This window comes from Sciurus vulgaris, assembly GCF_902686455.1.
Source record: "Sciurus vulgaris genome assembly, chromosome: 10".
NCBI lineage: Eukaryota > Metazoa > Chordata > Mammalia > Rodentia > Sciuridae > Sciurus > Sciurus vulgaris.
This window is the reverse complement of record NC_136470.1, coordinates 72,400,371-72,424,180: the sequence shown is the minus strand read 5'-3', so window position 1 is coordinate 72,424,180 and position 23,810 is coordinate 72,400,371. Positions and strand designations below refer to the sequence as shown.

Genomic DNA, 23,810 nt, shown 5'->3' with positions numbered 1-23,810 from the left:
AGTTAAAAAAAAGGAAAAAAATATACAACTTTTGCGAAGTGTACACTTCTCAAATACACTAAGTAAATTAGTATTTCGGTATACGGTTCTTCCAATGTTTTTAATGAATATAAGCATTTATCAAAAACACATTTGGACTCAGTGCCTAGAGGCCCCAAGTCTTGTTGGCTTTTGGAGACTCTCAGAGGCCAGTCTGAAAAATCAACATGTTATTTTGCTTTCTATTTCCCAATTAAAAAGACACATTTTAATCATTTCAACCACTTACCCACCTACACCACCGGAAATGTCCTCGTTTCTTAACCCTTCTTAGTGGTCCCAAATTCTTAAGGAACAAGGGCCCTTCTGCTCTAGGGAGGGAGTGTAGACGCTGCAGTGGAAGGATGAGAAATGGACTTTCCTAGACATTCTATTGGAATGACCTGATTGGTGTGGACAAAAGACTGTTCCCTTTTGTAAGAACGAGATCAGAGTAAACAATCCTTTCAAGCTCTGAGAGGGGGGCATAGTAAAAAGGGGTTAGAGAGAAAAGCACGACAGCAAGGTGACAAAGTTCGACGTGGATCACGAAAACAAGCCTTAGTTTATCGTTCGGCTCCTACTGTTTTTCGTCAGGCGGCGCCGCGGACACCTCTGCTTCACAGTGATTGGCCTGCAGCGGGGTCCTCGCGTTCGTCCAATATGGCGGCGCCCAGTGGTGGTGTGAACTGTGAGGAGTTCGCCGAGTTCCAGGTGATGGGGTTTTCCTCATGTGGCCAAGCATGCCCCTCCATTTGTTCCCAGGCCATAATCTCTTCTCTTGTCAGGGAGGTCGTATGGATCCGTTGTGGAAAGCGGGCTGTTCAAGGCTTTTTTTCCCTTAGCCATTGGAGGTCATGGGGGGCGCGGGGTTTGGCCTTGGGGAACGAAGCTGCTCAATGTGTATGTGGGGGTTGGGGGCATAGTTCTCCTTCTGCCACGCAGGCCTTGACCCGGGAGCCCCGGGCCATTCCGCAATGGTAAAGCCGAGCTTGGGCTCTGTGAGTGGGGATTATAACAATTTTGTAGCAGTTCCCTGAAGTCAGTTCCCAACCTCTGCTATTTCTTTCAAGTTAAGCTTTTGTGGGACAGAAGAAAGTAAAAAAGACGGCTTGTTTACTTGATAAAACACTTGACTGCGTTTCCTTTTTTGGTGAGCCAAAACGTTTGGATTTTTCGAGGGAAAATTAATTCTAAATATACCTGCTCTGGTATTGTTGCCTTCCTAACTATTCGAGAGGTAATATTTAAGTAAAAAGGCTGTATCTTTTATATTAGAACACCGAAGGTCCAAAGTTAGTTATTAACGCGTGAACCCAAGAACAGGAATCTCTGAATTTTGATCAAGTTACTTTGTAAGTTATCCATTCTAATGCAGGCATAAATGTCCTATTGCATAGTTTCGGAGTGGATTTTAAAAATCATCATCTTAAAATATTTTAAACTAAAGATACTGTGAAATCACTTTATGTGCTATTGACTGTCTGTAGTAAGCTTTCTTCTTAGAAAAATTCCTATGTAGGTATTCCTTAAGACATCCTCAACAAAATGAAGTTGTTTGACCGCATTTAGTCAAAGAAGTTAGTATGAGGTCTTTCCACCATTATTTGCATCCTCTTTTTTTACTTCATGTCAGCTCAACGACAGCAGCCAACCTCAAATGTGATCAGAGTGCCCAATAAACATAAATACTTGTAAACATTTTAATAGGATAGACAAAGTCTGTTGAATTCCAAAGTATATTGCATATTTAAGATTAACTGGTTCAGTTGTGGCATTGACCTTGTCACTTTAGTACTGTGATATAACTTGAGTTGATGAACTCATGTAGTCAGGTAGTGGTAGCCTTAAGGTTTATAGGAAAGAGCACTGATTGAGGAGTTAGATATTCCGGGTGCTAAAATGTCCCCTATGGGCAAAATCATCCCTTGCTGAGGGCTACCACTTTGGAGGGAGAGGATAAATTAAGGAAAATCTGGGGTAGTAATTCCCAGCTCAGAGGACTTAGGTGTGGGCTGCTCAGCTGTGGACTTGTCAGCCATTCATTCCCTTGAAGTTTCATCTTTCCTGAACACGCTGTGTTCCATAGATGCTGCTCTTTAGCTTTTCTTACCTCACACCTCCCATCCTATAGTGTAAGGGTGCTTCTCTGTCATTGCATGCTTCTCATGTACCACACTGCTTCTCTCCCTCTTCCATCCTGAGGGAAAGGGCTTCCCTAGTGCCTCTGCCACATGAAAAAACCCCTGAAGCTTCAAAACCTCCATCCTACAAAGATGCTGTCTTTCAGAACGTTTGAAAAGATACAGAGACGATAACAGGTTTCCCTAAACTGTCAGTGAAATGCAGATAACTGACCACAGAAGAATGACCTCATGGTCAGTCAGTGGTCACCCTGCTTACCTATGGGGATTAGCCAGTAGCACCTCTGTTGTCAGACACTCACTGTCTAATCCTGGGTTAGAACATTTATCCCAATATCTGGCCTCAGTATTGAGAGTAGTCATCTAGCCCTTTTGCCATATGGTGTGGTGTGTCATCATTAGGATTACAAAACCAATTAGATCAGAACTCCAATTAAATGTACTATCATTGATACTTTTTAAAAAAAGATGTTCTAGGTTCTAGGACTTCTGTCATTAACAGCATTGTGATCTTGAGCTAATAATCACTTAATCCCTTTGTGAATTATCTTGAATCTATAAAACAAGAAGATTGGGCCTGGGAGTGCAGCTCACAGTAGAATGTTCTCCTAGCATATATAAGGCCCTGGGTTTGATCTCTAGCATCTATAAGAGAAGAAGATTGTATTAAGCAGAATAGCAATTTAAACTTGATTCCACTTCTATAATTATTTTAATTTTTAAGGCCAAATTTCATAAGAGCTCTTTGAGCTGATGGTCAGATAAGATTACAGTGAGGCAAAAATTAACATATATTTCCTATCCATGCCATCTACAGAGGTAAAATATATGTAAATATCAAAATTATTCTTAAACCTGAGGGAACTTTTTAGATAGTTTCTCTAGAACTTTTCCAAATGCATAGTTTATAATACCCCAAAAATACCCTGTTATAATTCAGATGATATGGTTCATCAGAGCTAACTTTGGCATACTATTTAACCTCCTTGAAAATGGGTATTAACATTTATCCCACTGCGTCAGAGACAGGAACATAAGTGAAGGTGCTCGAAAAATGTAAAATTTAGGTATAATATTTAGGTTTAGATGAGTTTGGTAAAAATTTTAAAACATGGGACTGGTATTTGCACAAATTATTAAAGTACATATTTTTAAGACTATTAAACGATTATGTTTTACATGTAAGTATTTTAAGAATGGAAAGCACTGCACTGAATACTGTGGAAGAGAAATAGAAAGTCATGTTTTGTTGTTGTTTTACAGTACCAGGAATTGAACCCAGGGGTGCTCTGCCACTGAGATACATCCTCAGGCTTTTTCTAAAATTTCGAGACAGAGTCTACTAAGTTGCTGAGGCTGGTCTAGAACTTATGATCCTCCTGCTTCAGCCACCTGAGTTGCTGGGATTAAGAGCATGTGCTAGCATATCCAGCCTCATGTATTTTTTATTTAAAAGATTAGGTGAATATTTTCAAAATTAAGAAAATGTTCAACTTTTCTACAAAGAAGTTGAAAGAATTGTAGAATGAGTGCTTATGTACCCACCATCTGTATTCCAATTACTTATGAGCTATATTACCACATATCCATTTATCCAGCCCTCGGTCCTTCTGTCAGTCTTATATTTTTGGTGTATTTCAAAATAAGTTGCAAATATCAATATACTTTACTCCTAAACATGTCAGCATGCATTTTATTAACTAGAGTTCAGTATTTGTTTGCTAATTTGAAGGGGTAAATTGCATACAGTGAAGTACACAAATCTTAAAGAGTTCCGGTCCAAGAGTTTGATGTTGACCTACTCCTGCAGTGCAAACTTCCTTCAAATCTATTACCTCAAAAGATTTTTCTTGCCCCTTCTTAGGTAGTCCCTACTACTACCACCCTCTGCAACTATTTTCTGTGTTGTTGTATTGTTTTTATTTTTTTCACATTTAAATATTTTAAAGTTTTAGAGGTTTTAAAATATTTTTAATTTTTTTATCTTTTCCATTGTAAATATTAAGAATTAGCAAACTCCTGGAAGATGTTCTATTTCCAAAGTGAAATAAAATTTTAAAAAGAATGTTTCAAATTGAGTGCCTCGAATCCCATTTTAATATTCATTCAACATTTGTTGTGTACTGTATTAGTCTGATAGGGCTGCCACAACAAAATACCACAGACTGGGTAGTTTAAGCAACAGAGTTCTTTTTTTCCCCTTACAGTTCTGAAGGCTAGAAGTCCACGATCAGGGTGTTATGGTTGGTTTGGCCTCTCTTCCTCTAGAAACCAACCAACAAGTTTCTCACTCTTGTCTATGTCTGTGCAGAGAGGGAGAAGGATCCCTGATGTCTCTTCCTCACTGTATAAAGGCACCATTTCTATAATTAGGACCTCAGTTTATATATTTTTTTAAAGAGGTGGGATCTTGCTATGTTGTCCAGGCTGGTCCGGAATTCCTGGGCTATACAATCCTCCTACCTCAGCCTTCTGAGCAGCTGGGACTATAGGTGTGTTCCACCATGACTGGCTATGAACTCTGTTTAACCTTCATTACCTCCTTAAAGACCTATCTCCAGGGAAATAGGGCTTCAACCTGAACTTGGAGGTTAGGAGTGGGATGGAACACAATTTACATAGCTACCAGCCAGGCACTTGGGGGAACTCTAGTGGGCAGGGTATCAAGCAAGGAATATAGAACATATAGAAGACACTGAAAATATGAAAAAAATGCTAGAAGAGTTTAGAGAGAAATCAAGAGGTGATAACTGAGTTGGATCTTAGGTTGATAACACCAGTGGAATTCTATTCCAGGGTAATAGTATATTGGCCAAAAATTTTATGTGCAGTCGAGAGTCACTTAAAAAGGGGGGTATGTTCTGCGAAAAATGTTGTTAGGTGATTTCATTATTGTGCAAACATAATAAACTGTACTTACACAAACCTAGATGGTATAGGTCAATCTCTCATGGCATCTTGATGCAATCAAGAGATGCAGTAAAAGAATATATATGGGTATATGTGTGTATATATGCATATATATATATATTTGTTTGTTTGTTTGTTTCCTGAGGAACAAGGGATTCAACCCAGAGAGTCTACCACTGAGCTGCATCCCTAGCCCTTTTTATCTTTTGAGACAAAGTCTCGCTTAAGTTGCAGACGTTGGCTTCAAACTTGTGATTCTTCTGCCTCAGTTTCCTGAGTTGCTGGAATTTCAGGCATGTGTCATTGTGCCTGGCAACGTATGGTTGTGAAGTATTAGGTAGTATAGCTAATTATGTGTGTTGTACTTATATATAACTGGCAGCACAGTGGGTTTGTTTACAGCAGCAAAACCACACACACAAGTAATTATGTTATGATATTACAATAACTACAGCATCACTAGGTAATTAGTAATGTTTCAGCTCCATTATAACTTTATGGGACCACCAACCATATTGTGATACATCATTGACCAAAACATTATGTAGTGCATGACCATATTGGGGCAAGGGGATAGCAAATCACTATTATTAGAATATAGGACTTGCGCAGGGCACATTGGGATTACACAAAGATTAGAGCCAGATTGTGGGAGGCCTTGAATGCCAAATATGAGAATGGGAATCGTTTTTGAGCAGAGTGAGTGAGATAATCAAAGAGGTAATTTAGGAAGATTCATTGTTAAACATTCTGAAAGAATGTTTAAAATTGAGGCCTAGAATCCCATTTTAACATTCACTCAACATTTATTGTGTCCTGTGTTAGTCTGCTAGGACTGCCACAACAAAATACCACAGGCTAGGTGACTTAAGCAACAGAAATTTATTTTCTCGTAGTTCTAGAGGCTTGAACTCTAGGTTGGTTTCTTCAACCTAATTTCTTTCCATACTATGGTGGCTTTATACTATTATCTTCTGAAATTTAGAATCTAAACATTTGTCCAGTTTTTTTTTTTTTTTTTTTTGGCCCAGATAACCAGGTCCGAGGACTAAACATGGTATTCAAAATCCAGTCCCAAAGTGCCTCACTTGACATCTCTCTTATTACCAACACCCTTATTCACATCTTTGTCTTCCTAGCCTACCTCCATGTATGACAGGCATTTAAGCCTTACCGTCCAGCCATATAGACTTAACTTGTTTTTGACTGAATACATCATGCTTTTTGTCATTTCTGTGCTTTTTTGTTGTTGTTACCACTCTGAAATTCCTTCCTCTTGACCCTGTTTGAGACCCAGTTCATATTATCACCTAGACAAAATCAACTAAGTATTCTTTCCTAGAACATTTAAGTCTTGGTTGTTCATATTAGGAATATTTGCTCATTTATATGTAATGGGTTTGGTACTTAGATATACATACTGAATAGATTCTTTCCTAACATCTACACAGTGGTGCTCTGTTCCTGCTGTAGGTACTGTCAGAGACTCCTATAGTTGCAGGCAGTCTGTGTTTCAGACTTGGGGGGAAAGGGGCCACAGTATGAGCATTGCTATAAAAGTAGGGTTTCAAGAACAAGGGCTGTCTGGAAGAAGCATCAAGCATCTTGTGAATGGGGTCTACTTCCAGACAGCTTAGGCAGAGGGGGAGGAGAGAACATGTTAAGTAAGTTCTAGTACATGGTAATTTAGTCATATAATAGCCTTTTCTTATACCCTGTGTGCCCTAAAAACTGCCCAGTGTAATAAAAGGAATATAATATCTGAGGATTAATCTTAGGAATAGACCAGAGTATAATTATATGGGCAGTAGAAAGCGTTCACTACTCCTCCCCACTAAATATGGCGCACCTTCAGCATGTAAATTGCCTTCCAACAGGATGAGATTTTCACCCCACAATTAGAGATAATAAAAAATGCAGTTACACAGAAGGCACCTGAATAATTTTAAAGAGCTAGCCTAAAATGAGAGATTTCATGACATATTAGATCTCATGTTTTGAGAAAGGTCAAAGATAAAAGGAGTTAGAGTTGTGAAATGGCCCAGTGTTAGAGTGCTTGCGTAGGATGCTTGTGACCCTTGGTTAATGCCCAGCACCACCACTACTCCCCGCAAAAAGAGGAGAAACTGGGGGCACTACAAAATTTAAAGATTTACTGTTGCTATTGTTTGACTTACTGAAGCCTGCACAGAACCACTGAACAATATTTAGGTGTTACCTCTGTGGACATGCAGTTTATTGTGTACGATGTCTATTCAGGGATATCTTCTCTCTGTTTTCTAGGGCACAGGTGTGTGTATATGTGGAACAGGAGAATGCTTTGGGGACTAGGCATCAGATAGGTAGTCAGTAATTATGAATGATAGAAATGATTTAAAGGCAACACTTTTGTGCCTTTATTTGCCTTCATTTGCTCTTAGCCTGTAAGGGACACCCAGCCTTTTCCTTAGGCCCTCCTGGAGTTGCTTTAAGAGCTCTGGCATTTTTTCACTGAAAGGAAACATAAGCCTGGTGAAGTGGTTTATAGTTCTTTTCCTTCCCCTTTCCAACTTAGAAAGAATTCCCTTCTTGCATCTCACCCCCGCCACCTTTTTCTTTTCTCTTTAACCTTACATCTTTCTCTGAAATCTGTTACAGCTTGTAATTCTTAGCAACCTCTGAACAAGTCCTTTACCAGACTAGCGATTGCCATTTTATTTTATGTAATACAGTACTGTCCAGTAGAATCTTCTGTGATGGTGGAAATACTTCATGTTTGTGCTGTCAACATAGTGACATGTGGTTCTTCAGCATTTTAAATATGCTCGTGCAATTGAGGAACTAAATATTAGATTGTTTTATTTTAATGACTGTATGTGACTAGTATCTGCCATATTAAAAGACAAGCTCTAGATCACATGTTGGTAATTCACTAGTACACAGAGAAAAACTGATGTATTTGATAATCCACATGTTTTATTGGTAAGATGCAAAATTGTTCATTACCTAGTTAATGCAGGAAAATTCCCATTGTTAAATATGGACTTTTGTAGTATGTCCATATTGTTTTATTGAAGGGGAATTTATTGAAGGGTACAGCCAGTGTTCAAACTCAAAACTGGTTGAAGTTCAGAGTCAATAAAAACTGGGAAATGTTAAGCTATGTATCTTTCACCTGGATTGCTGTTATCAGTTTCCTAATTGCCCTCTTCTACTCTTGTTTCTGCAATCCATTTTCCACACTTAACACCTAAGCAGTCATTTCAGGACACAAGTTATGATCATGTAACCCCACTGTACTTAAAACTCTTGATTTTCTGGGGTTCTCAGGAAATACTAACATCCAGTAACAACCTGAAATAGTGGAGCATATCTTATGTCATGTTTTCTCTTACTCTCTGCACCTAAGCCAAATAAAAATTTCAGTCCACTCAACATTCTGTTAAATGGCTCTCATCAAGGTCAGTCCATGTAATTCCTTTCTTTGGGTGTAGGGGTACCAGGGATTGAACCCAGCAGTGCTTAAACACTGAGCCACATTGCCAGCCCTTTTTTGATTTTTTATTTTGAGACAGGGTCTTACTAAGTTGCTCAAGGCCTCACTAAGTTGCTGAGACTCACTTTGAACTTGTGGTCCTCCTGCCTCATTCTCCCAAGCCCTTGGGATTACAGGGTATGCCACCATGCCTGGCCAGTCCATAAGATTCTTGACTTAATAATAAAATTCAACAGAATTGTTTATTCCCTCCTTTAAACCTTGTGTCTCCCAACTTCTTTGATATTACAGACGTTCCCCTCTACTTTTAGGTGCTAGTTTCTTCTTCATCGTTGGTTCACTTCACTCCCTACAGTCTTCCCCAATGACCTTTTCAAGTGTCATGACTTTAAATAGCATAAGTTTGTTCATATGGTTCTAGCCTGAGCAGTGTCAGACTGTATGTTTAATTTTCTACTGTACTCAGATATCTTAAAAGACAAGTCAAACTTAACAAGTCCAAAACAACTTTTTTTTTAAAGTATTTTTTTTTGACAGAATTTTAAACATATGCTGAAGGAGAAATAGTACTTTGAAAACCCCCATGTATACTACTTCCAACTCTAACAATCAATTCATGGCCATTCTTTTTCATCTATACAGTGTACTACTACCACTTGCCCCACCTTGCCATATTATTTGGAAGCACATTCCAGGCATCATATCTTTTTTTAATCTGTAAATATTTCAGTAAAAGATTAATTTTAAAACATAATACCAGGGTAATATATAATTAACAGTAATGCTTAATATCCTGTTGAGTTAGAACAGAAGTCTTGATTTTTTCAGTCCTTCCAAATCTCTTCCTTCCCCAGCCTCTCCCATCAGTTAGCAGCATTTCCATACATTCAGTTGTTCAGGTCTCAAACCCAGTAATCCTATTTTATTTTCTCATCCATCACTACCAATTCATTTGCAAGTACTGTTGGTTTTATTTTGAAAATCTTGAATCCAACTACCTCTCCTTAATTCTACATCTACCTCTTTATCAAACCATCTTTATCTCTTTACTAAATCACCAAATACTAGTCTCCTAAATGGTTGCCCTATTTTCATTCTTCACCCAGCAGCCAAAGTTACCTTTTTAAAAAAAATTAATGGTACAGTACTCCCTTATCTAAAACCCTGTAATCTAATTTAGAACAGAATTCTAAATTGTTGCCAGTCTATATTGTCCTTCATATTTGGTCTACCGTGCCTCACTTTATACCACTTTTTCTCTGATATTCTTTGGCCAACTTGCCTTCTTTTAATTCTTCAAATACTCCAAAGTCTCTTCTTGCCTTGTGATTTTTGGCTTACTCCCTCAGATATACCTGTAGTTGATTTTCACATCATTAAGGTTATAACTCAAATGTTAACAGCTTCATAGAGGCCTTTCATGATCTCTTCACCTAAAGCAACCCCCAGTTCCTACTGGTCTCTCTTTCCCCCATGGCCTTAATTTGTTATTTTTCACCATACTTTTCAGTATGTGAGATTATGTTGTTCATGGGGGTATTTCTTTATTGTCTGTCTCCTCCAGGAATTTGCTCAATAGGAGCAAGTATGAGGTTTTTCTGTTTTCTTCACCACTGTACAGGGTGTTTAGAATGGTGCCTGACACATACTAGACATTAGTAAACATTGTTTAAAGGAAGGGTTAGTAAATGAATGAACTCTGTTGTACTGTAACTGCTTCATTTTTTAAAGAAGGAAGCTTGATGAGGGCTTTCATAGCCAAAGGAAACTATCTAAAAAGATCAGTTTGTTTCAATAGCTGTTTATTGTACCTGTGGCTCTGGGTGTCAAACACAGGGCCTCGTACATGCTAGTAAGGCATCTTTAGTAACAAAGGCAAAATGCTCATGGTATAATGTCATAAAGCAAGACTTGACCATAGTACCCCATTATTTATTAAAATATTCACAGATGTAGAAAAAAGACTAAAGAGATACATTAAAATTGATAAGGGGGGCTGGAAATATAGCTTATTGGTAGAGCCCTTGACTAGCATGTGTGAGGCTCTGAATTGAATCCCAGCAATGCAAAAAAAAGAATATATTCATAATAATTTGGATAATTTTTATTTAAAAATTTTAATATTTCTATAATGAAGATAGTACTTTAATAATAAATGTTTTTATTTTAATAAATGGTTGAGGAAAAAATGAAGAAGTTAGTTTGAGTCATGGATGTAAGTTTGAGAAAAGAAAGAGAATGGTATGTTAAAGGAGATAGATAAGCAAAACTGTTTTCAGTACATGCTTACACTGAATGTTAACTTAGATGTTTTCAACAATAAGTATATTCCTTGTATTATATAATTCTGTTTTCTTGATGATTCCTAGTGATCTTATTTTATGTTGTTGGTTTTTGGTGGTGTTTCTTTGTAAATTTAAAACAACTAAAACAGAGACGGGTATATACGGTTAGAAACTTATCCCAGAGTTTACATTATATGAATGTAGAATGTAGCTGATGCCCATCCTTTCTCTAGTGACAAGTGAAAAGAAGTGGGAAGGCACTGTGTTAATACAGATAATACTCAGCAACCTTCTAAGTTCCTGCCCTTTTGTTACTATTTTTCTTTGTGTTTGCTTTTTGAAAATGGAACGCTTTTTGAGTGGCAGGGGAACCTTGAGAATAGGAGCCAGGGTTACTAAAAAGAGGAAAACTGATTCCTGCTTGTTCTGTGAATAAGAAAACCATGACAAGATTTGATCTCTGGCAGCATGTTTTGTTTTATGTATTTGTATCATAAAAATAATACATGATCATAGTCAGATACTGAGAAGCTAAAAACTAAGAGGGTGGAGATTAATTTATTTTAGTTAACTACTACTAATAGTTTTTCATATATATTTCTAGAAGTTTTCTTCCTAGCACCATATGTTGCAATAATAGCTGAGAGGAAATAGAGCAAACAGTTAGCTGGTGATTATGGAGAATGTGTGGTAATCAGGTTCAGTAGAACCGTTTTTGACTGTATGCTGGAGATGGAAAGGACACACATTGTTTGTATGTACCAAGCCAGCAAATGGGATTTAAATTTGAGTAAAACAGTCTTAATCCTTAAGATGACCATAGCTGAGGCAAGGAGACAGGTTTGGTGTCACTATTCAAATTACTACTAAAGCTTACCTGTCATCCTTGTAATAAAGATTTTCTTATGATTGTACTACATTTGACTTGGTTTCCCCATTCCTAAATTAAAGAGTTGTAAATATCCAAGACTTTTGTTTTTTGCCTAAATACTTAATTTTTATCACTTAATGTTTCATTCAGGTTATATTCTTTTATTTTAAATATATATAGGAATTACTCAAGGTGATGAGGACAATTGATGACAGAATAGTACATGAATTAAACACTACGGTTCCAACAGCTTCCTTTGCAGGGAAAATTGATGCCAGCCAAACCTGTAAACAACTTTATGAGTCTGTAAGTCTATCTTTTGAGTCTCTCTTTTGTACTTCTTTTATGCTTTTCTTTGATGACAAAATAAGAAATCTATATCTAAACTGTGAATAAACAAATGATATCTTCATGTTTCTTTGCCCACACCTGAGGGTGTATAAGAATTTTGATCTGGTTTCTATAAATTAAATTTGTGATCTTATGTGCAAATCTGTGAAGAGATGGGTCTAACGAATCAGAGCAATCATTGTTTTGACTTCTTTGCTATCTTTAACTTATGGAGACCTCATGCACAAAGGGATGAAGGGGAAAGTGAAATAATAAAGTAAGACAGTAACAAGAGCAAGGATGAGAATGAATAAATCCTAAAGCCAAACAGATGACGTAAGGAATAATTAAAGCACTTCACACATTTTGTATCTTTCCTTCACTCATCAGGAAGTGAAATAGAAGCATATGGCAGATGGGAGAGAAGGAAAGCCACAGATAAATTGTCTTTTCTTGAAGCTCTGGTTTCTCAAGTATATATTTTTTCATGTCCTCCTTTATCTCTCTTTAATTTCCAAAGGCAGAATGAAATACTGATGCAGCTAAATACTGTTTGCAGTTTATTATATCCTTTGATTAAGTTAGAAACTTCAAGTGACACTATTTTAAGCTCTGCCACCACTAGGTTCTCCTGTTATATTAAAGTATCATTTTATTGACTGATCAGGTAAGTCTTGTGGTTTTAGAAAATTTTTAGGTGTGGACTTTAATGAGTAGAATCCAATAATGGGGGAGTAGGAGGATAGGTCCAAGTTCTGTTTTACCATAATATTTTTTGACAGATTACTTAGTTTCTTTGGGTGTCTCTGACTAAAGACCTAGAAATTTATGATCACTTTGTCATATCTCTTCCCACCCCACCACCCATCTCTCTCTACTATTTAGTCATTTTCATTTAAAATCTTCTGTTAACATAGAGTTTATAGTGTCAAGATTGACAACATGGATTCAGATCTGGATTAAACTGTCCTCTGCTACTTCCTAAGCTGGGTGACCTTGATCGTGTTATATGACCTTTCGTAGCCTCCTTTTCCTTATTTGTAAAATAGTATGGTGGTGGGACCTAATATATAGGGTTGTTAAAGAATTGAGTGATATTAATACAAAGTTCTTTTTGCACTGTTTTTTGCATGAAATTGTTTACTACTGCTATTACCATTTAATCTTAGCTTTACATTCTTTGTTCTCAAGATAAACATAGAAATCATTACTAAACAATAAAGTCCATGAACTTGAAACATTACTTGACAAATGCATATATTTGGGGTATCATCAAAATTCAACTGTGATCACCAGAATGTGCTTGAAACATGACCATTATACTTTGCTAATCAAGTCAGAAAATAGATGATGAGTACTTTTATTAGATTTGGTACACTAAGATGACAGTTATTAAAGAGTTCTGTCGGATATCCTTACTTGAGATTAACACACACAATCCAAGCTTTATATGTAGGTTTTCTTCCTCAATACTTAACACTTTAAAATCCTGTAAAAGGCTCTAACAGGCAAATGTAACATTCTTTGTTTTTCTTATAGTAACTAAGACCTCTACATTACTTAGTTTGTAATTTCTTTTCCATGTTGACAATATGAAACTGAAAAAAAAAAAAAAGGAGAAAAAAGAGCAATAAGCTGCCCAAAGTGTGGATGTAATATAGGGTAACAAGTGGATGGAACAGTGGGGGAGACAGGGACGGGGAAGTAAAGGAGACAGATGACAAGCCCAGAAGAGGAAATACTGGGGGCATGTTGAGGAAGCAGACCTTCCACCCTCTAAGGTGCTCTCTTCTATCTGTTTTTGGGCAATTTAGCTGATTAAACACAATCTTCTATGGATTCGATTTTTAAAAATTGGTTTAGAAAATTTCTGAAAGTAATTTCTGAAGTCACAAAATAAGGATTTTTTTTTTTTAAAACACTGAGATGTGACAAACTGATGTGATTGTTCTTCCCCTTTTCATTCCTTTGTTCTTTTAGTTGATGGAAGCTCATGCTAGTAGAGATAAAGTTATAAAAAATTGTATAGCCCAGACCTCAGAAGTAGTAAAAAACCTCCGCGAAGAGAGAGAAAAGAATTTGGATGATTTAACGTTATTAAAGCAACTTAGAAAAGAACAGACAAAGGTAAGTTGAACACAATTTACGTTTCTCAGGCAGTTTTTCTAAACAGCCTTTAAAAGAAAGGCAGTTTTTAACATACACAATTCAGCATGACATGTGATTACTTAAAAAAATACCACATTAATGCTTCATTTTTAGTGGACTTTGTTTTATTGTATTTAGGTACGAATTGGTAAATTAATGTTCGTTTCATAAATGGATTCAGTGTAGCAACTTTAGACAAAATAAGCATATAATCATATTTTATTTCCATTCTTTTATTTGTTCCCCACTGCTAAAGACAAAGGATCAATATAGACCAATACTATGTGATCTTTCTGATGCTTAACTTGAAATATTTCTCTTTATTTGTCTTTTGGAAGTACTGCCATAAATAGAGTACTATTGGCTATAATTAGATATATGAGTACCTCATTATAATTTATTTACCTACTATGTAGAAATGGTTATGGGTCTTTTTGGACCACGTTTTCTGTACATCTTCCAATATCCCTGCAGCATTTTCACTTTTAAGAAAATAGCAAGTACTTATTTAAGGATGTGTAAGAAGAAGCCTTATTTTCTCAACTCAGATGTAATATAGATAGGGAATGGATCTCAGAATATAGTTAATGCCATAGAACTCTCTTTATAGCCTCTATATATCATTAAAAAAACAGTTGTAATATTTAGCAAGCAGTTGTCCTTTGATACCTGGGGCACTTTGTTCTAGGACCCTACCTTCCACCTACTGGGGATACCAAAATCCCCAGATACTCAAGTTTCATGTATAAAATGGCTTAGTATTTGCAAGTAACCTATACATATCCTCCCTTGTACTTTAAATCACCTATATGTTCCTTAGGATACCTAATACAATGTAAACACTCTGTAAATCATAGTTCTACTATATTGTTTAGGGAATAATGGCAAGAAAAAAGTTCGTTTAGTGTATATACAGTTTTTCCTTGTAAATTTTTTTGGGGGGAGTACCAGGGATTGAATTCAGGGGTACTCGACCACTAAGCCAAATCCCCAGCCCTATTTTGTTTTTTATTTAGAGACAGGATCTCACTGAGTGGCTTAGAGCCTTGCTTTTGCCAAGTCTGTCTTTGAACTTGAGATCCTTCTGCCCCAGCCTCCCAAGTCGCTGGGATTATAGGCATGAGCCACCGCACCTGGCTCTATTCCCCTTTTATTTACATTTTGCCCTACCTTCTTTACAATTTATTCTATTTACCGTCCCTTCTTCCTTTTGTTCTCCCCTGCCTCCTTCCTCCCTCCTTTCAACATACCTGAACACATAGTATATTCTTTCCCTGGACAATCTTGAGAGCATGTTAGACATACTATACCACTTTACCCCCCTCGCCCTGTTTTTTTTTGTTGTTGTTGTTTTTTTCGATAACAGGAATTGAACCCAGGAACCCTTAACCACTGAGCCTCATCTCCAGCCCTTTTTCATTTTGAGGCAGGGTCTCACTCAGTTGCTTAGGGCCTCTTTAAGTTGCTGAGGCTGTCCTTGAACTTGTAATTCTCCTGTCTCAGACTCCCAAGTTGCTGGGATTACAGGTAGGCACCACTGTACCTGGCACTGCTTTACCCTTAAACATGTTTGTTATTTCCTAAGAACAAGGAATTTTTCTCACATGATCATTGTCTAGTTATCAAAATCTTGTTTGTATATTAAGATGGCACAATAGGTGGTTTTCAGATCCTTGTTTGTCAGGTATTTGAAAGTCCAGTGTGAAGTGGAATCAGTGTTTTTCATACTAAGCAGTTGTGAAATTTTCCCTTTGTTGAGTGCATGTAGCCCAACTTTGAAAAGGGGACCTTGTCATTTCTCAAGCTGTTGGTAGAAAGAAAAGCCCTGTTCCTTGTGGTACACACAGGGGAGTAGGCCAGGCTGCTGCCCTTTCATGATTTAGTGTCTGTCTCCGGATACTGGTCTCAGCCAATGTCTTTGCTGCTCTTTTGTTCACAACTGCTGTTTTAGGTCTGAATTTCCATACCTGCTCATTCATCAGGCAGAGGTGGATTCCTCAGTGAGGTTAAGCTATAATGTTCATCTTACCCAACCCTTGATGCTCATGAAGGCTTGTAGATTATTTATGTAGAACTGGTCAAAGTGTAGGGCACTTTGGTTTTTGTATTTCATGAAGGTGTTGACAAAGGAAACTGTAGTAGGACTTTTCAGTCAGAAACTGAAAAATTACTCTTTGCATATTAAGTCAAAGAACAGAATCACTCTTGTTAGTGAAGCACAAAGTTCAAAACTGAACCACTGTGTACTTGGGAGTGATTGTGTCACACAGTTTGCTCAACCCTCAGATCTGGTCTTTATGCCTTTCGGGCTGGGAAAGCCACCAGGATGATAGCTGCAAGGAAGAGTTTAGAAAGCAAACGTGAGGTCTCTAAGGTTTACTTTCTAGCTTGATAACAGGGCTAGAGGGCAACCATGAGTAGTATGTAAGCAGTAAGGGCCTGTGGTCATGTGTAACTGCTGTCACCTATTAGTAACCTTTTAGAAGTAGTGCATCTATTTAAGACCCAGAGCCTCAAAAACAAGTATCTCAAGCAAGTTTTTTGGTGGCACTGATATAATTATATTAGAAGTTGATATATATGTGCAGTGTTGTAAATAGGAAAAGAAAAAAACATGGACTGTGAAGCTGTAAGGGAAAAAATTCCCATCTAAGTTGGTGACTTTGCAACATTATACATTAATTGCTCTGAAACTTCTGATTTTCAGTCTGTAAATGGATTTCATACTTAATAACCGTTTTTTGTTTGTTTGTTTGAGATGAGATTTCACTGTTTTGTCCAGGCTGATCTCAAATGATCCTTCCACCTCAGCCTTTCCAGTTGCTGGGACAGGCATGGGCCACCATGCCCAGCTGCTTAATAACTTATGCTTTCAATTTTTGGTGAGGACTGCATTATAGAATTGTGCATAAAAGCTAGCATATTGACTGGCATATACAGAAGCAATTGCTTTCCTTTCCTTTTCCAGTTGTTGGAAGTGTTGTATTACTCTTCTTTATGTATCCTATCAACCATTGGTTTCTACCTTTTATTTTGCCACTACTTCAGGAAACAAGGGAGAAAAGATGACGTCTCTTCTGTGTCAGTGCTTTCCTCTTTTTGGATAGTTCTAATCGTTGACAGATTTTCTTAAATTTTGCAAAGCCCTGTCTTCCTGTAATTTGTAAATAATGCTTCTTAATCATCCCTCTGGAACTATACAGTCTAAACCCTTTTTTATACAATATCCTTTTAAATATTTAAGAAATTAGGAAGACCATCTTGATGGCAGATTATCACATTCTGCATTCTGTTCTTCAACTGAATTTTTCCCCTCTTTTTCCTTCTCCTCCTCCTCTTTTTTTTTTTTTTTTTTTTTTTTTTTTTTTTGCCAGGTACAGTAATGCACACCTGTAGTCGCAGCAACCAGGGAGGCCTAGGCAGAAGGATTGTAAGTTCAAGGCCAACCTCAGCAATTTAGTGAGGCCCTAAGCAACTTAGACCCTAAAAGGACTGAAGAGTTCACTCAGTGGTTAAGTACCCCTGGGTTCAGTCCCCAGTATGAATGAATGAGAGGAAGGAAGGAAAGAAGGAAGGGAAGGAGGGGAGAGGGTGGAAGGAAAGACTGGATGGCTCATTAAAATCTGAAACTGAGGTTGCTTAGGAGCTTCTTCAGGTGTGATATTGCTCCATAGCACAGGTCCAGTGTCAGAAATGCAGTCCTTCCCATCCTATCCCATGGCCATAGTTACAGCCATATGTGCCAGCTTGCATTTTGACATTAGTTTTTGAGTCTAGGAAGAGATTATAGGAGCCACTGGATCAGAATCAAGTTCCATTCTCATTAGCATTGCATGCAGATTTCTCAAGCCTCCTACCTGAACTGTTTTCCTAATTAGTCTAGGTTTTTGGGTTGGGATTCAGACTCATGGTTGCCCAGAACTTCTCTCATTATCTGGCATTTTGCTCTTGACTCTGGCCTGGGTTCTCAGCTTTTGTCTGACGAAGTCATCCTGGTTCTAAGCTCTGGCAGCTTCAACCTGTAGCCTGTAGTTCATGTTTTTTCTCTTCTTCCTCCCCCGCCCACTACATGGTACTGGGGATTGAACCCAGGGACATTCTGCCACTGAGCTACATTCCCAACCCTTTTTATTTTTTATTTTGAGACAGGGTCTCACTAAATTACTGAGGCTGGCCTTGAACTTGCAGTCTTTTTGCCTTGGTCTTCTGCGTTGCTGGGGTTACAGGTGTGTGCCACTACACTCAACTTTTCTCCTAATTTTTTTTTTTTTTAAACTAATTTCAAGCCCTCTTCCTGAAACTAGCTAGCTTCTTCCAAGTCCCTCTGATCAGATATGACTAGGAGTATTATGGATCCTGTCATCTGAGCCTGCAATGGAATCAGCTACTTTTCTGGTGGAGTAAGACAGTTAGACTTAGCATTTTAGCCTTAGACCTGTGGCTTTGTGGTCAAGGTGTGGGGTCTCATGGCTTTCTTTTTTTTTTTGCGGTACTGGGGATCGAACTCAGGGCCTTGTGCTTGCGAGGCAAGCACTCTACCAGCTGAGCTATCTCCCCAGCCCCTCATGGCTTTCTAAATCACTTGGATCTAACATATTTTCTCTTTCTCTCCTTGTTTTCTTTCTGGATTCTTTTTTCTTAATTCTCTATCCAAATCAGCTTGCTGTTCTGTCTTTTTTTCACTCCTCTGTTCTATCTTTCAAATCTGTAGTTGTATAATCAGTTTCTAGAACTAGCATTGTTGGATTCAAGGACATGTGAATCATGTGAATGTACCTATTTGATAAGTCCTGCCAATTTGCCCTCTATAGAAGTTGGAATAATTATACTGCTACTGAAAGTGTGTTTGAGTGTATTTTTTCCCACTCCCTCACTCTTATTAGGTTTTATCAGACTTTTTCATATTATAGTTTAATTTTGTATTCCTTTGTACCTGAGTAAGATTGCACTTTTGAAAAAGTTATATTTAGGGATGGGGATGTAACTCAGTGGTAAAGCACTTGTCTAGCATGCATGAGGCCCTGAGTTTGATTCCCAGCACTGCACAAAGAAAATACTACTACTAATAATAACAATAATAATAATGTTTATTGGCCATTTTTATGTCTTCTTAGAACTGTTTGGGTGTTGAGGATCTATGATGATTGATTGTAACATGCAGCAAAATTTGAAAACCACTTTTCTGTAAGATTTGACTATTGATTAGATTTGGTGTGAGGAATTTGTGTCAAAGAAGGTCCCAAAATCTATACCATTAACAGAGACATAAGCAGCAGCTAATTTTGTTGGGGAAACATAATAAAGTTTGGTTTTATCTCTGTACATTGCATAACTTCTTTTTTTTTTTTTTTTTTCTTTCATACAGTTGAAATGGATGCAATCAGAACTGAATGTTGAAGAAGTGGTAAATGACAGGAGCTGGAAGGTATAAAGTAGTCTTGATTACTGCAGAGAAACAGGAGGGAAACTGAGTTAGCAAAGGGCAGCCAGGGCAACATGAGTGCCAGGAGGCTGTAAGAATAGAGATCAGTCACTAATGAGCAACTGAGGACTTTAACTTTTTTTTGGTGGTGGTGGTGGGTGAGGTGCTATTATCCTGTACATAGAATCAGCTTATAAAAGTTAGCTTTATAGGCAGATCATAAAGTTCGGTGATTTGTCATGGTAATAGGATTGGAGATATTCCATATGTCTCCTAATACTAATTATGGACATAGTTAATATTTAAAATTTTTACTCCAGGAAACTCAGAATCTTCAAAGAGCTTATTTGTTAAAATTAGCCATTTTTACAGAATTCCTTTCCATAAAGTTTCATATCATTAGCTACCCTGTTAGTTTCTTGCCCTCTAACATATTTGATCATGAATTTTTTATTTTATGTAGCTTTACTGGTATCTGGTAATAGGGTTTTTTACTGTTTTAGGTTCACATGTTCTTTTTTATCACCCCTGTGGTTCTGATTAGAAACCAGATTGGGGAACCAGATCTCAGGACTTCACATAATAGTCAGCAATTGCAGAGTTCTAACTTTGCTTGTAAACTTCTAGTATGAAAGATTTCTAAAGGGCAAAACCTATTAAATCTGAAAGAATGAACTGAAAATTCTGTTTTATCCTTTGAAATTAACTAATAGAATGGGTTAAAACCCTTATAAGAGAGAGGCTAACTGAACCGAGATCCAGAATTCAAAGCCATAGTTATTACTAGAATCATTTTGCTATTGTGTCAATTAATATTCATGGAATCCCATTAGATGTAATTACACAGAGAATTTGAAACATGGAAGAAATAGTTGGATAAATAGCATTCCAGCAGGAAAAGAAAAATAACGGTGTTATTGGCTTGACTGTTGTCTCCCTGGCTAGGCCTCCCTTGGGTTTCAAACCTTGACTTAAAAGCACCTGACTTGGCTTCTTGAATTCCTAACTCTTGACATTTTAGTAAATGTTTTTCTCTCATTTCTTTTTATTTGATTATTTGTTTCAGAAACTGTCATGCTTTTAAAGATACACAAAAGCACACAGAAGAATACTTAATTGCTAAACATAATACTTTTATCACAATAGCAGTCATCTTCTACCTACTATTTGTAACTAGCTTATTTTATAACATGTTATTTTTCCTTTGTCATTTAATAATTACATCAGTCTTGGGGAAAAGTAGACTGTAACAACATGCTGAGTCATGAATAAATTGCAAAATGCAAAATAACTTTTTTTGCTTCATCTCATTTCTTTATCCTGTCCTCATGGCCAAAATTTACTACATTTGTCCTTTCCACCAATACAATAAGGTTTATTCTACTTGAAAGATTTTGTCACCATTTGTCTGGAAATATTCTTTGATGAAGTAATATTTATTCTTAGAACAGGATGGAGAGGGTCGCAGTGAATATCTATCTAGTTTGTAAAACCCAGTGCAGAGGATTATGATATATATAAAATGTAGTGGGAAGAGTGAAGCATGTTTGGATTTGATATCACAGATGCTCTTGACTTATGATGGGGTTACAACGTGATAAACCCATCATAAATTGAAAATATCCTTAGTCAAAAATGTATTTAATACACCTGACCTAAAACATCATAGTGTAGCCTAACCTACATTAAATGTTCTCCGGATACTTACATTAGAGTACAGTTAAGTTGGGTATTGAGAGAGTTGTTCTGCATATCGCTAACCTGGGAAAAGATCAAGATTTGAAGTGTGGTTTCTTCCCAGTGTATATTGCTTTCTCACCATCATAAAGTTGGAAAATCATCATCAGACCATCTATAGTTGTAAAGAAAATAGGTCCTACTCCTTCACAAAAAGTGAGGCCTTTACTTGTTCTTGTTTCAAAACAGAAAATGTAGCTGTGGTACAGTAGCAAGCAAAAGTGGGTAGGATATCATTCAGGAGGATTTGGAGAGGCTCAGCCAGGTGTTTATATCAAGGAGACTAGTTTGGAAGCCTTTCCTGGTCTGAGTATTGGAAGGATCAAGGCTGGGAACAGGAGTGAGGTGAATTTTAAGATGAAATAGCCAGCAAGTCATAAACTTTTTACATGTTTTATTTTAACTATGATATGCACGTTGAAAACATGTATAGTTTAGAGAATGTTAATAAAATGAACATTTGTGTACCACCCAGATTAAGAAGTTGAATAATACCATCTAGTATCTTAGAAGCTCCCTGTGTAGGTTTTTATTTTATTTTTATCACAATCAACAGCAGCCAATAGAAGTAATTTTTTTTACCTTGAAAATAATTTGTTTTGCCGGATGTGGTGGCACACTCCTGTAATCCCAGCTGCTCAGGAGGCTGAGGCAGGAGAATCATGAGTTCAAAGCCAGCCTCAGCAAAAGTGAGGTGATAAGCAATTCAGGGAGACCTGTCTGTAAATAAAATACAAAGTGGGACTGGGGATGTGACTTAGTGATCGAGTGCCCCTGAGTTCAATCCCTGGTACCAAAAAATAATAATTTGTTTCCTAGCATAAGTAGGGTATAGAGGTAAATTCTGAGAAGAAATTCTTTTAGGTTTTAAATTTTCTTTGTAATTGGACACAGAACTTTCAGATGTGTTCAAAATTTTTAGTTTTTTCATAAAATTTTTACATGAAACCATATGCAGTAAAAATTCTGCCTCTCACCCCTCTCCTCTAAGCCATCTCCTGTCTGAAAGGATGGTACATGCTTTGAGATATTCGTACCTTGTTTGATTTTATGTTTGTATTTCCTCCTTTACTACATAAATTGAAGTATACTGTATATACCTAATTTTTTTCTGCCTTAATGTATCTTGGAAATCTTTTCAAATCAGAACATAAAAAGCTTCCTTTTAAGCATTTTATTTCATTGAATAGCTATACCAAAACATTTAACATAGTCCCAAAGTAACATTTAGTCATAGAGCATACTTTTAACATTTATGATATGCTACTTTTTTGGCATTTTTAGGAAGTAAGATAAATAAAACAATTACATAAATCCATACAGTACAGCAAAGTAGTGGTTTGCCTGGCAAGTATACCTCCTTATAAGAAGGATCTGGCATATAGAAAAGTACAACAAATATCTCAATAACAAAACTTATTTAGAAAAGAAGCTTTATTTTAAACTTAATTTTAAGTCCAAACTGTTCAGAATATGGAACTGAAATGTTTGTTAATTTCTAAATTAGCTGGCTCTTGATTTTTCTTTATATAATTTACATCTTATAAAAACATTAAAATTACTTGTGCATATTTATTACCTAGTAAGACTGTTTGGCCTGGTGAGGCAGCACCTCTGTTTGCTAACTCTTTTGACTTGGAACAAAAATGACAATATCCTCCTAATCAAATTTAGTTTCAGACCTGATTTATGCAGAATGACTCAATGACTTTTCATTTCTTTCTAAATATCTTAGGTGTTTAATGAACGCTGCCGAATTCACTTCAAGCCTCCAAAGAATGAATAAAGAGAGATTATTTTTTTAAAAGAAGGACCGGGTCATCTCATGATTGCTAAGCATGACAGACATCAACAGGGTGGGCTTCTTAGGATGATTTCTGAGCCAAAAGTCCAAGACCTTTTGTTGATTTCAGCCCCACTTAGCCAAGACCTCAAGTCTAAATAATTCTGATAATTATAAAATAATCAACTGCTATTTTATACTGATTCTGTAAAAAAAAAATGTTTTGTAACTATTAAAATAATTTTCTGACTCAGTGTACATATTTATTTGTTGGTTTTCCAAGTTGTCCTTTATTTAAAAAAAGGGTCATTTTATAAACTATACTAGCCAGTGAAGCTTTCTCTTAGTATCTGTTTTTATGGGGGGTGGTGCTGATACAGGGGATTGAACTCAGGGGCACTCGACCACTGAGCCACATCTCCAGCTGTATTTTGTATTTTATTTAGAGACAGGGCCTCACTGAGTTGCTTAGCACCTTGCTCAGTTGCTGAGTCTGACTTTGAACTCATGATCCTCCTGCCTGAGCCTTCTGTGCCACTAGGATTGCAGGCGTGCACCATCACGCCCAACTCTTTGTATCTTAATTTATCAGATGTAAAAACTAACACTGGGTAGAATTTTTTTCCTGGACAGTTTTTCCATGGACACTGAAAAAGAAAGCGGTAAAACACATTGAGAAAAGGGAAA

General features: G+C 37.0%; 1 protein-coding gene across 1 annotated transcript; it reads left to right on the top strand.

Annotated features, from left to right (window-relative positions):
- The first annotated feature begins 577 nt into the window (after positions 1-577).
- Positions 578-23,381, top strand: MIX23 (mitochondrial matrix import factor 23). Its single transcript, XM_079155358.1, has 5 exons — positions 578-732; positions 11,884-12,009; positions 14,014-14,160; positions 19,547-19,606; positions 23,076-23,381. Exons 1-5 carry the CDS (start codon positions 682-684, stop codon positions 23,124-23,126), a joined length of 435 nt encoding a protein of 144 aa, XP_079011484.1. The 5' UTR covers positions 578-681; the 3' UTR covers positions 23,127-23,381.
- Positions 23,382-23,810: the final 429 nt, after the last annotated feature.

Coding starts and splice junctions, on each gene's coding strand:
- MIX23 (XM_079155358.1), top strand. CDS start 682: ATGGCGGCGCCCAGTGGTGGTGTGAACTGTGAGGAGTTCGCCGAGTTC. Junction 12,010..14,013: donor GTAAACAACTTTATGAGTCT/GTAAGTCTATCT, acceptor TTGTTCTTTTAG/TTGATGGAAGCTCATGCTAG. Junction 19,607..23,075: donor TAAATGACAGGAGCTGGAAG/GTATAAAGTAGT, acceptor TAAATATCTTAG/GTGTTTAATGAACGCTGCCG.